Source organism: Thermobia domestica, chromosome 14 (genome assembly GCF_964235325.1).
Source record: "Thermobia domestica chromosome 14, izTheDome1.hap1.1, whole genome shotgun sequence".
Lineage (NCBI taxonomy): Eukaryota > Metazoa > Arthropoda > Insecta > Zygentoma > Lepismatidae > Thermobia > Thermobia domestica.
Window position 1 is genome coordinate 18,174,613 of NC_137467.1, and position 13,970 is coordinate 18,188,582.

At 36.7% G+C, this 13,970-nt stretch overlaps 1 protein-coding gene across 1 annotated transcript in view; it reads left to right on the top strand.

The window, feature by feature from the left end:
- Positions 1-13,970, top strand: part of larp (La related protein) — a 223,222-nt gene that overhangs the window by 187,808 nt on the left and 21,444 nt on the right. Inside the window, exons 14-16 of the mRNA XM_081737755.1 lie at positions 4,311-4,468; positions 7,171-7,315; positions 10,199-10,308. Coding sequence (XP_081593881.1) covers positions 4,311-4,468; positions 7,171-7,315; positions 10,199-10,308 — 413 coding nt within the window. The remainder of the gene's footprint in view (positions 1-4,310; positions 4,469-7,170; positions 7,316-10,198; positions 10,309-13,970) is intronic.

The following is a 13,970-nucleotide window of genomic DNA, read 5'->3' on the forward strand; positions in this document are numbered from 1 at the left end:
TATTTCACATCACTCAATGAATTTCAGTAGACTTACTTTTATATCACGACGAGTATTCTTTTTCTGAATTCTGTATTATTTCAATCAACACTGGGATCTTCGTCACCATCATAACTAGAGGCACAAGTTTTTCGCAATGCGCGACAAAACGATATGCGTCAGAATTAAGTAATTTTCAGTTTCTTAACGTTTTATGATATTCTGTGTGTATTTTTATTGGTTTTCGTTGTGTGATAAAATGCGAAATTGGCAGTTTTGCGCGAAATTTCTATCACTTCACGAAATAACGCGGAATTTATAAAAGTACGTTTTCATAAATTTTAAAACCCTAGTTTTCCGCTAGCGGAAAGGTAAAACGTAATATGAACGGTGCATTTTGGGTGATTCAGACACTGCTATAGAGAACATGTTGCGCGTTAGCTATTACCATCACGGCTGGATGGGGAGAATTTTCCTTCAGTTTGATTTTTTTTAAAATATAATTTTTTATAAGTGAAATTTACAATGTCAAATGAAATATTCAGAGTATTTTGTTTTTAGATAATTAATGGTTTGTTTTTGTAATGATGTATGAATAAAAAGGAACAGTTGTAAAAATGTCAGGGAATACCTTTTTCACAAGGGCTACAAAATGAGAAACTATTTGGAAAGTGCGACAAACTCTAAATATGAAAAACGAAACGTGACATTTTCAAATTCTTAGTGCGAAAAACTCGTGCCCCTAATCATAACATGTGGTGCAACATGTGGTGGGACTTAATACGTAAGTTCCTCTAATATTTTGGAGGTTTGTTGGTGAAGTTTAAAGAAGCCCAATGATCATGTGTCTTAGGGCGTATTGGAGAGGCGCCTCTCAATGACCATACGTCTTAGAGAGAGGGGATTGGAATTCTCAATGACCGAGCGTCTTAGAGGGTAGTAAAGAACTTCAATGACCAAGTAGGCATCTTAGAGAGGGGGTGGTGGTGCTCTTAATGACCAGGCAGGCGTCTTAGAGAGTTGATGGTTTGATTAACCGAGCGAGAATGATGTCTGCTGTCATGTGCTCTCTTCTTTTATCCTAAAATGTCGGCTAACTTCGATGATCTCCGTCACTTGCCAATCGTTGGCGATCGTGGATGACTCCTTCTTCATGGATGTCGTCTGTGGAGTATTTACATCTAGCACGTGGTATAGAAACACATGGCTACATCCAGCATGGTGTGAAAACACGTAGAACTTTACAATATTGTGATATTGGTACGTGCGTTACTCCACACGATAACTTGAACGAAAGCGAATTTAGAATTTTTTCACAGTAAATAACTGAAGCGATTATCTTGGCCGTGTTCGTTAATAGTTAATCCGTTAACGTCCTAACGAGTAACGGTGACCTAACGTCCGTCCGTTAGTTTACTTACACAACAAGTCTTGAACGAAAAGTGAATTTTTGAATTTTGTTTCTTGGAACATGTAGCTAGTGTGATTCTCTCTTAAGAATTCGTTAATGGAGTCAATCCGTTAACGTCTTAACGGATAAAGGTGACTTACAAATCCATCCATCCGTTAGTCCACACACCTCTAGAACGAAAGCATTTTTTTTTTTCAATTCTGTTTTCGCAAGGATAATTAGAGCGATGACTTCGACTGAGTTCGTTAGTGCAGTCAACCTGTTAACATCGTAACAGGTAACCGTGACTTACGTCCATCTGTTACTCCAGACAGTAAGTTTTGAATGAAAACTAATTTTTGTTACTTTTTCGCAGTAAATAGTTAGAGCGATTATCTCGATACGTTCGTTAACATCGTAACGAGTAACCGTGACTTAACGGTAGGTATCCATCTCCCGTTTTCTACTATTGAAATAAGGGTACTGAAAGTTTCTGAGAACACCGGAGACTAGTGGTTAGAGCGTCCGCGTAGTCCCGGGTTCGATTCCCGGCCAGTGCTTCCCAATTTTTTACGTCCACCCAGCGTTGTGAGGCAAACTGGGGATCACGTGAAAATAAGACGTGACGGCCATTAAGTCTAGAAAGCTCTTGATGTGCCTGTTAGGGATAGAGTGTCGCAGCGCGCTCACCACACGCTTGCCGCTAGTTCAGCCGGTCGCTAGTGGATGGCGCTGCAGCAAGCTTAGTCTCAGCAAACATCTAACAGTTGACATCTACCGTACGAAATTGAAACTTCTAGTGCGTGATCCTTTCTCCTAGATAACTGATAACGGCGACTTTAACTATAGCTATGCCTATCCCATTTTCTAGTATTGAAACAAAGGTAGCGAAAGTTAGACATCTCTCCGTTAGATGGCAGCAAATATCTAACAGTTGACATCTACCGGACGAAATTGAAACTTCTAGTGCTTGTTTCTTTCATAAACTGTCTACCAGACTTATTGGTGTTAATGTCTTGTAAAATAAAAGAGGAACACAGTTTTTCTGAACAAACAGCAATGATTTATGTATATATGACGTGTTATTTCCACTGCACAGAACACCTTGTTTGTTGTGTCCTCTCTTATATTGATAAGCTGCAAGAACGTGGTTATCCACTGCTACATATTTTTTGGATGCTATACAGATTAAATTTTAGTGTACTTCTTTATTGAACGCAAAAAAAAAAAGTAACTAATTACACTTATTTTCTCAAAATTCCTTTAGAAAAATCTTATGAACTACGTACAATAGTTGCTTTTTCGTCCACTTATTACTGTCTCTACTAACAAAGTAGTGATTTTCTGTGTTAAAACAAGGATTGAGTTTGGGTTAAGTAAGTACCCCGGTACTAGGAAGGAAAGTTACATGAGCTTTCTAGTTAGGCAGGTGACGAAACAGGTAATTTCTTGTGTCTTGATACTAAAATATATATACAAAATAGCAGTTCAGTGAGCATTGCTGGTATACAAGAAGATTCATAGTAACCGACGGGTCTCCAGTACTTTAATAATATGTAAGAAAGAAAGGAAGAAAATGGAAAGGAAAACTGCATTTAAAATTCTCTTAATACGGTGGTGAGAGTATTGTTTTTTGTGTAAAGTATTCATTATTTTGATTTGGTTTGATTAGTTCACGCAACGCACAAGCTAGAGCCTGGTACTGGTTCATTTTAGGTGCCAGGTGCAGAAATTGTGCAATATTAAAAAGGAACACAATTGTGTCTCAGCTGCACTGCTTTGTTGAGACTGCATAAGTTGTTTCGACATTACACCAGTCACAGTATAATAATAATAATAATAAACACTTTGAGATTGTCATATTTTCTACCTACTTACGTTATTTTTCGTGTGACGCTTGTGTACCCAAAATTTAAAAAGAAAAGCTTTAAAACCGTAACACTGCCGTCATTCGAATTCGTGATATGTATCTACAAGGGAAGAAAGATCTGTTTGAAATTTCATGTGTCCTTGGAGATAAGTACGCGTACAGACTCGTGGCGTGTTATGCGTGCAATCGGATGCCATTTGAATTCACGATATTAGTCTGTACATTTCGTAGTATGAGGTAACATGTTTATGAAGATCGAGTGGCCCATCAACTCTGAAATACGGTTATTTGGTTCCTAACTGCAAGGAAATGACAGCTGTGAGCATTGATCGCCAGATATGAGGTGTATGATGATAATACATTAAGTTATAGTAAAGTGCAAGAACGTGTCAGATTGTTCAAGGAAGGTCAGGAAAACGTCCGTGACGAAACCTGACTAGGAGGAATTCCATCATTCGCCGTACAGTCCGTACCTTGGGTCTAATGATAATCCAGATATTTTCCACAGTATGTTAAGAACTAACAAATATTTTAGTCACACGACTAGTAATATTTGTTGTAATTACCTGTTGAATGTATTTTTTTTCTTTTACAAAATATTTGGTCTGAACAGCTATAACGTAACAGAATACATGTCAGGCTATGGTCAGTGTCCTTGGCTCCCTTCGCTCTCGGAGGGTGGCCTTTTTCTCCCCCTTTTTTGTAGAAAGTGAACATGAGCCGCCACGAAGACCAGAGAGTGTGTGTTTTTTAGACAGTCGAAACGTGTGAGTGGATGTGTCTTGTGTCGAACTATTGTGATGCAATACAAACACTCAGTGAGAACTTCACATACAGTACATACCTGTGTCCATTAATGTATATTAAATGTTTAGTTAATTAAATTAGCTATATTTTAACCAGGTTACGATTCATTTCTGCAAACAAACAACAAGTAGCGAGGCGCAAGGAAGGTTTAGTAAATAATGGGAAATGCTTTCGTGCATGCATCCCGAACATTACCCTTTGTATAAATCTCTCTAACGTGCCTGCATATTTTCTCAACCTTTTTTTGTTTCTTACCTCTTGCAGCAGTAGCGGTACAAGTCCAAATGAAAGTCAGCTGTCGACTAGCTTTGGTAGTATGCCACAGTCTTTACCTACATTCCAGCATCCATCACACTCGCTTTTAAAAGAAAACGGATTCACACAACAGGGCTATCACAAGTACCATTCAAGATGTCTCAAAGGTAAGATATTATACGTAGTACAGTCAAAAATAAACTGAACATCTTACGTAAGTACAACAGCAGTATATGTAAAACAGTTTTTCCTTATTCATGTTTGCTTCGTATAGTATGTCAGTGTTTTCTAGCACTGATTGAAAGTAATGTCTCTGAGGCATTGAGGCCACAGTCTTTACTAATTGAAAATACTTCAATATGTTACTTGAAAATACGAGGGTGATTCAAAAAGTAATGCCTTCAAGGTGATACCTTTATTTGTGTTTGACAGATAGCACCGATACAGGTATTAGTGAAAAGCTTGCAATGTCAGTTACAAATGGTGGCATCATTTTTCAACATAATCCCCATTATGGGCAACACACTGCGCCAACGCGAAACAAAGGTTTTCGTGCTGTTGGCGAAGAATTGTGGGACTGCTGGCGACACCAATGCCGAAGTGCTCCTATCTACGTCACAGCTGTAGTGTTGGCCGTAAAGTGATCGCGTGATCCTTAAGTTTGGGGAAAAACCTAAAGGCGCAGGGCGCAAGATCCGGCAGGGGGTGTAGACAGGATGAGACAGAATGTTAACAACACTTCCAGTAGATGGGATAACTCTGAATTTGTTTGACTTACGAGATTACGTGTAACGGTACTCTATCGACTGACGCTTTGTTTCTGGGTCATAATGGTGTATCCACAACTCGTTGCCGGCGATGAATGTTCCTGGGCGCACAACCTTTCCGCAGTCAGAAATTCAGTGACAGCCCGCTGTTTCAACTGAATGCCATGAATTGTTTCATTAATCTGGAACGAGAAAAAAATAGGAAGGTAAAACAAGTAACATTCAATAGCTTAAACATTAGTGCAGTAATGATAAACAGTTCAGAATGTTTGCAGTACTATTGGCCAAGTAGTGGTCTTGGAGGCATTAGTTTCTGAATCACCCTCGTACAATAGTAAGATTTCAGAACAACAAAAAGATTACTCTGAAATGAGAAGAGATAGGAAGGTGAAATAAGTGATATTCTATAGCTTAAACATCAGTGCATTAATGATAAACAGTTTAGAATGTTGGGAGTACTATTGGCCAAGTAGTGGACTTGAAGGCATTATTTTCTGAATCACCTACGTACTATTTTATCGTTGAATTTCAGTTAATCAATCATACTTTTAGTTTATAGCCCATTTTAACTTTTTCAGCAGTATATCAGAAACAATTACCAAAGGAAGGTAAGTACTAATATGGTATATCTTAAATGTGAATAATAAGTTAGTTTGTTGCACAATCAGATCTAGGATATAAAGTGACTCGGATCACTAGTGTAAACAGCACAAGTTTTATTCAGAAGTGATGTGTTTAGTCACTTTCGGAAAGCCCTTGTGCTAAAAAGAAACAGGAGAGGTTTTCGCTGACACCACAAGGACTTGGTCTGGGGAGTGGCGTTTGATAGTAGGCCTCGCTACAAAAGTTTGTAGAATTATTTTAAGAAATCAAAATAACTTAATTCAGTATATTAATTATCTTACTATTTAATAACACCATGCGAATAACAGTCTTTAACTTTCGGACTTAAAAAATATTTAAAATAAAATAATTTCACTTAATTTCACTTAGATTACTAGACTAGCGATGTCAACCCTTGGGATAATTTATGTTTTGAAATTTTTTTAGCATTGATTTTTAGAAGAGAAATTTTTTTTCAATTATTTTATTTTCACAAAAGACTGGAGTATTATCTAACAGCGTTTGAAAATTACAGAAGAATCTGACTGTTAAATGTACCCCTTGTCGCGGATGGAGAGATTTTTATATGCCGTAGATATAGAACACATTTCTGCTAAGTCAGCACTACGTGCGAATAATACCGTATTTACCGGATTGTAAGCAATTATATTTGGTACAAAGCTTCCCTTGGCTTGGAATTGGTATCATTACTATGACTAGTGAAGTAAACGATATCCTTTATCGAGACAATAGGAAAAGTTCCGAAAAGTATCGCTAGAAGCCGCCACAAGTAAGTTTCCCGCCATCATTTAGTCTCATTGTTGCCTTGATGGATTTTAGTTTATATTGAGAAAGAAATTCACTGCGAGTCGGTGGATCGAAAGTATGTGAATACGAGGACATCGCTGCGACGTAGGTAGATCGGAAGTATGTGAAGAAGCGGACGTCACTGTCGCGTAAGTTGACCGGAAGTATATGAAGAAGGGGAAGGCACTACCACGTAGGTAAGTCGACACTAAGGGGTTAATTTAGCAAATTCATTAATTTTCGTTTTTGATTTTCGGTGGATCGGTTTATAATTGAATAAATATGTTACATACGTAATTTTCTCTGCATTCATTGGTTCAGTACCAGTGCGACGAAGTGTGTTTTTTCATAAACTTGGAAGGTTGAGAAATTTAATGACATTCGGGGATGTTTTAAACCGGGAGCAGTGATTAGATGCCTTTCTACCTTGTGTCTATCTGCATTATCTTAGACGAATCTATCAGAAACCAATATTCACCTTCCTTGCATAGTAAAATAAAATTGAATTAGTTTAATCACATCCTGATATTTTCATATTCAGCCATATGTTTCAGTTAATGAATATAGATCTACGGTGCGGTGTGTGGGTCTAAAATTGGGATTGCTCCTTCAAATAGGAGAAAAAAAAAACTTAATCGTTCAAAAATGACTTTTTACACCACACATTTTGTATGTCAATTGTTTATTTTCAGAGCGTAAGCGCCTTGGAGTTGGACAGTCGCAGGAGATGAATACGCTGTTCCGTTTCTGGTCATTTTTCTTGAGAGAGAATTTCAACAAGAAAATGTACGAAGAGTTCAAAACCTTAGCTGTAGAGGATGCCAAGGCAGGATATAGGTAAGCACATATTTATAGTTTATTCTAGATACATTTCTATGAAACATACTCTTTTAGCATACAACAAAGGTTGTTTTCTGGTTTCTGCAAGAAATTTAAATATTTTCGTTTGTTTGTGAGTGCTAATATAGTAAAACCTGTAAACTTGGTTTGATGTCCGTAGAATCTGGATTTTCATATCAAATATATATAGTGAAACTTGCTGAACGGACATCACCTCCCCCTTCCTTTTTTCCCAAATATGTGTATTATGACGGGACAGAACCCTTCCCTTTTCCGAATACGAACAATATTCTTACGCCCTCGAACGTTTAGTAATCTCTTCATAACAGGCAGGAATTATTCTCAGTTCGTGCGTATTTAGCTCAGAAATCACTTTTTGTAGTCTGAAAATAAATCTGAAATGCAGCACAATAGACAGAAAAATTCCTTCCCCACAAAATGTCTGTTCTTAATCAACGACCTCGTGAATCAAGAGAATGAATATTGAAATTATTCTTTTGTGTATCCAGATTAAATTTACTTTCTGGTGGTGATCCTAGAATAGTCGTGGAGAGCATTCTTGTAGTGAAGAATTCTATTCGAAACTTCTTTCCTTTCCTGGCAAATAAATCCTTCTTTCCAGTGGCGCTTGAATCTTTCCCTGAACTTCACTGATAAAGAAATAAACATCGTTTATTTTACTTAAAAAAATCCAATGAGGAGTAATTCTCTCCTTGTTCTGTTTCGAAAATCTTCCCAGTAATTTGAACACTAAGTACAAAATTTCGATATCATCGTTTATTAGATTTATAAATGATTTATGTAACTTCTCTGAAACGAACACCTCTCATGAGCAAATAATCATACTCCATCGCTGGTACTTCAGGTTGCATTCTATTGTATATAACTTCATATAAGCTGATGTCTGTGCATCTAGAAGTTTGGCCATATTAAAAGAACTTATCATTCGACTGTGTACGAATTTTATTCATTCCTTAGAAATCTTACTTACTGATTTATATTCTATATAGTTTTAGATTTCCAAATTTATCGCGTTGACGCGCTTTAGATTTCTGGAGGTGCCCTTATCGTTTCGATGAGACAGTAGTCGATAATCAGTTGCTGTCTTACTTGCACCTGTAACAGGAATTCCTGCCCATTTGCTTTATTTGCTGCGTATATGGTCTCAGTTACTTGAATTAAAATTTTGTAAAACTGTTTTATGTAGTTGGGGAACATTAAAATTTCATTTGTTTCAATTTTCTGTTCAGTATTTACAGTATATATAGCCATCTAGAATCCAGCATTTTCAGAAAATCTCTTACTCGTCAGGTCCGGAAGTTGCCAGATTTTTTAATGTCAACCTGTATGTAGAAATATAATTCGTGTACCAATTGTAACAGCACAAGTTTCATTCAGAAGTGATATGTGTTTATTGTCATTTTTGGAAAGTACTTGTGCTAGATTAATAGAAGAGAGGTTTTCGCTGACACCACAAGGACTTGGTCTGAGGAGTGGCGTTTGATAGTAGGCCTCGCGACAAGATATTTGTGAATTTATTACAATCATTCTGCGCCTGCACAAAAAGGTAACATTAAATTGATTTTGCAATTCTGGTGATAGTTGTGGGTTACTGTTTAATTCAGTGGAGGCAAATAAAGTTCTCCTTGTAGTACTCAAAAATCCAGAATCCAAGGAAAATAGGGGCTGCGGTGGCTCAGTGGTAGAGCGTTCACCTCTGGTGCTTGGGGTCCCGGGTTCGATCCCAGCCCCCGTCAAGTGAACTTTGTGGTGGACAAACACCGTGTGCGTGGGTTTCCTCGGGGTTCTCCTGTTTCCTCCCACTTTCTTCATTCTACCATTTCATTCATTACTCATCATCACCGTCTCCTTTAGCCTAACCGGCATAACCGTGGGACGTAAAACTTTAAGATTTCTTTTTTTTCTTTTCTTTTTTTCTTTTTTTTTTTTTAAGGAAAGTAAACTTTCAGAAAAGGAAAGTATTTGTAATAGTGAAACTTACCTGTGTATATGGGTGATCAACTGAAGCCCGTTCGCAGATATCTGCGAAAGTACTAGTAGCATTTAACTACCTTTTATGCATAATGTAAAGGGATCCGTGATGAATGTGCCACAGTATTTGTGCTTCAGAAGAAATAACTTAAGCATTCAAACATTTGTCTCATTGTATGACCAATCTACCAATGCTGTCTATGTAAAATGTGAAAGGTTAGCATCCTTTGTCATATAAGTGAAACTTATGACGCCTTCTTAAGAAATGTGAAGATGTGAAAATCACACAGTGAAAGGTCAGAGCTGTTGAGAGAGTGACTCAACAATTGTCCTCACACACAGCAACAGGAACTTGACCAGGACACGAAGAATCGCTTGTCCCTGAACGTCTTTCCCGAAACATTTTTGATCAATCATTATTGTCGTTTTCAATATGTATGTGTCGCTATGCACGTCCTTCACTCAAGGAAACATTTACTGGTTGACCTCCTTGAGGAACTGTATTACACTAGATTAATCTTCTATGAATGGGTTGTGCATACGGAGTGCTTTCAATAGTTATTCCTGCAGTGAGAAAAAACATGGAACCATATCTCTTCCGTACATATGCCATGATAGATCACTCTAACTACACATTCTTTTCATCACACCGTGTAATTATTTGTCAATGAACGGGTTTCAAATCTGTACAGTAATAGTAATAGTAAAAAGTAACTGTCTAACTGTAAAAAGTAACCGAACATATTACTAGTTTTTCTTATTTTGACACAGCGAAGCGGATACTTGATGCTAGTTCATATATAATTTTGTATTTTTAAAAAGTAGCGTTCAGTATAAAATTTAAATAGTGTTGCTTAGTTTTTTAACGTGGTGTGATCTTTGTTTCAGGTACGGCATCGAGTGCTTATTTAGGTTTTACAGCTACGGTTTGGAGACAAAGTTCCGTCCTGATATCTATAAAGACTTCCAAGAAGAAACTATACGGGATTACGAAAGTGGTGAGTATCAGTGCATGCTATACGATTGTATTCCGTTATGATTCTCGTCATTTTATCTATTTATCAGTAGAAATGTTTCGACAACCTTCTGTTGTTTGTTTCATTAGTAGTATCGACAAATTAAAAAAAAAAAAAAAAAAGTGTTCCCTGTGCAGGAAATATACTTAAGAAAGTAAATTAATAGTAGCTAACAGAGGCGGATGAGTAGACAGTAAAATTTAACTTTGATTAATGAAGATAAATATTCAGTGGTTTACACAAAAACAAATTAAAGCATGTGTAGTGTCCATATAATCAAGAAAGAAAGTGAGATTATTTAATTTTGTGCCCAATAAAATTATTTACACCTTTTTATAACTTCACACAGCAGTCCATTTATAGAACTTGACACGCAGCAATTCGTGAAAAGAATCTGTTGACCACTTTTGAATGAGTAGATAAATTATGAAGTACATTTTCGCAGTTTGATACAAGAAATTATTAATTGCATTTGCTCATAATAAGTTTTTTTTATGTACAGACAAGGTAAATATGTATATAAAGGTGTTTCGCTGAGCCAGTTTCTTAAAAATTGAGTCAGGAACGTTAATAGGTGAGTGATTAGATATGTATTATAATACATTCCATACTCTCGACAAGTAATTAATATATGAGTTGTTGGTAGTAATAATCACAATAACTGATCAGTAAGTGATAGTCAGGTTGCATGATAAGCGATCTAAGATATGAAGCTGTCGAGCGTATAACGTATCTTGTCCGTTCGAATCCCACTTAGGACATAAATGTTACTTATTGTCGTTCGACTTTCATATTATTGTAATAATTCTTTACTCATACTGTCACTTTGCCTAAGCCAGTGGTTCCCAACCTTTTTTGATTGACGACACACTTTATTGCACGCCTACGACTTCGTGATACCCTTGTTTGATTTTCTATTAACATAATATAAATTTCAAAAATCAGTGATATATTTAAGCACTCAAAAATCAGTGGCATATTTAAACACTCAATCTCTCATATTCTTTCAGTCAGGGCACACGATTTTTGTGATATCTTAGTATAATAAATGTTTATTTTTGCATAATATCTTGCTTAAAAGCGTTAAAACTTTCTTTGCGTACGCCGCTGATAATAGTGTAAAATTAGAAGTTTCAATAAAACAGTTACTCGTGTACCGGGCATTGTTGCTTCAGGTGGAAGCGTTGACTGGTACAGTCTGTCTCAGAATTAATTCTCACTAAACGGTTCATAAAATTCTTAAAATTTCGCAACACACCTGATTGGACTGCTCGACACACCGGTTGGGAACCACTGCACTAAAGAGTATGTAGGATGTTACACTCAAAAACAGATAATAAGTATCCATAAAGCACAAGAAACAGCCCATTTTGGCTTTCAGTAGCAACTATGGGAAGAAATTGTGCTAGAGAAACGGAAACCTGCATTCTTGTTTAGTTCAGCTCCTTAACTTGCTTAGTGTGGTAGTAAAGCAGTGTTCCTACATATTATTTGTTGCTAAATAGTGCAACTTTCGTAACTATCCCATTCGCCCATGTCGATTTAGCGACCAACATAGAGAAAATCATTAGCCTAGTGATGATTGGTGGGCGATATGAAATTATTTTCTAGTAGATTTAATCTCAAAACTAAGTGAGTTCCGTTTTAGATACGAAACTATTGCTAGACTTCCAAACGATGCAAATCGAATACTGGAACTTGGAAATAGTTTATCTTATGCCTGGTTGGAAAAGAGGCATAAGATCAAAGACGGAATCTGTCCCTCGGACCCTGAATTCATATCAAAAAGGGTCCGATATCTCTTACTGTTTTTGCTGTATGGAGATAAATAACACTGCAAGTTTCTAGGACATCCGGTTTTAGTAGAATGGTATCATCATCTTCAGACATTAAATGAATCGATTCAAAAAGAAAAGCTTGTCGCACCTATTACGGTATTTTCTTATAACAACCAATGTTGAAATCAGAAATGAATTTCTACCTTTTCCGGTTTGAATAGATGGTTAACAGAGTATATGGAATCTGTTTTTGGAACATTGAATCTACTCCAGATGACCGCTTCTCGCCACGTCTTAGTTTTTGCTCTATGATGAGCAACGTTGAAATCAGAAATGATATATTTTATGTACTTCCGCTTTGGATAGAGGGTTAACGGAGAAGTTGGAACGTGCTAGGACGCTGAATGATTTCAGAAAACTGCTTGCCGCTATTTCTTAACGTTTCTGTTCTTTGGTAATCAAGCGGAAAACCGGAACAACTTCAGGTTTGAATACAGGTAAGAGAATAGATGGGGAGCCTACTGTTGGGATGCTGAGTTGATTCCAGAAAATTACTTATCGGGATCTCTTTCAGGTTTTGCTCTATGGAGGTCAATATACAAACCGAAAATGGTAGTAAATTTCTACAACGATAGATTTCTGTAGAGAGATGCATGTGAAAGTGATGTCTTTTCGTCGGACATTACTGAATAAATTTAAAAAAAAAAAAAAAAAAAAAAAAAAAAAAAAAAAAAACTTGCACTAGCTGTTACCGTCTACGGTGATCAGTGCTCAAACCGGAAATTGTTAGTTTCTGGTAGTTCCGCTTTGGTTTGACGGAGAAAAGGGAACCTATCCTTTGGGACGCTGAATTGATTCCAGAAAACTCTGCTCGCTGTATTTTACCGACTTTGCTCTGATACCTGATGAGAGAGAGATGGACTTACGAGACGAATCTAGAAGGTAAAAACTGGGAAGAGTCAGCCATTACCTGAACTATGATAGGCATATCATGAGTTGACCATAAACTTCCAAAAATATATTAATAATACTTTAAATTACTTTTGCCATTCAGAAAAACGTGGGGGTGGGGTGTCCCCGGCCCCAGGCTAGATCCACTACTGTAGTCTTAGTCATTCTATAAGACTTTCAGTACTTAAGCCTAATAAATACATTATGAGCACTTTCGCCTAAGTTTTCATCAGATGCGAGAGGAAGACGTACAGAAGAAATTAAAGAACGGTGATAAAGCATGAGAAGCTTCCAGGAGGGCGCTATGTTGTGATTATGTTTTCACTATTTTACTGTAAGTAATTCATTTTCTGTTCTCGCTTCGGGTTCCTTTGTTCCATATACATATAATGTAAAACAACAAAGTAAAACGTACTTAATGATCGTTATAGGCAAAAGTGCTCAGGAAAGACAAAACATTATCATTCTCCTTCTCCCTCAGGTCTTAGAAAAAAGGAAAGTAAACTGTGAATGTTAGTCAAGAGTAGCAGTTGCCTGTGTTTAAAGTAGATATAAAATATTCCAATAATTCTAAATTTTACAGAGTAATGAAGGTATTTATTAACAAGAATAAGCTATTTAAATTTGTTTACAGAGTTAGTAATAATGTTATCCCATTCTGTATCTTAATTTCCTTTCTCGGTGTTGAGCACAGGATTTTGTTCCTAATGAAATATACCTCAAAAATGTTCCTTTCAGTGAATAATGCACCACGGTAAATTTCTACGACGATAAATTTCCGTAGAGAGATGCATGTGAAAGTTATGTCTTTTCGTCGAATATTGCTGAATCGATTAAAAAAAAATTCACTAGCTGTTTTATATATATATATATATATATGTACACCGTGGTGCATTATTCACTGAAAGGAACATT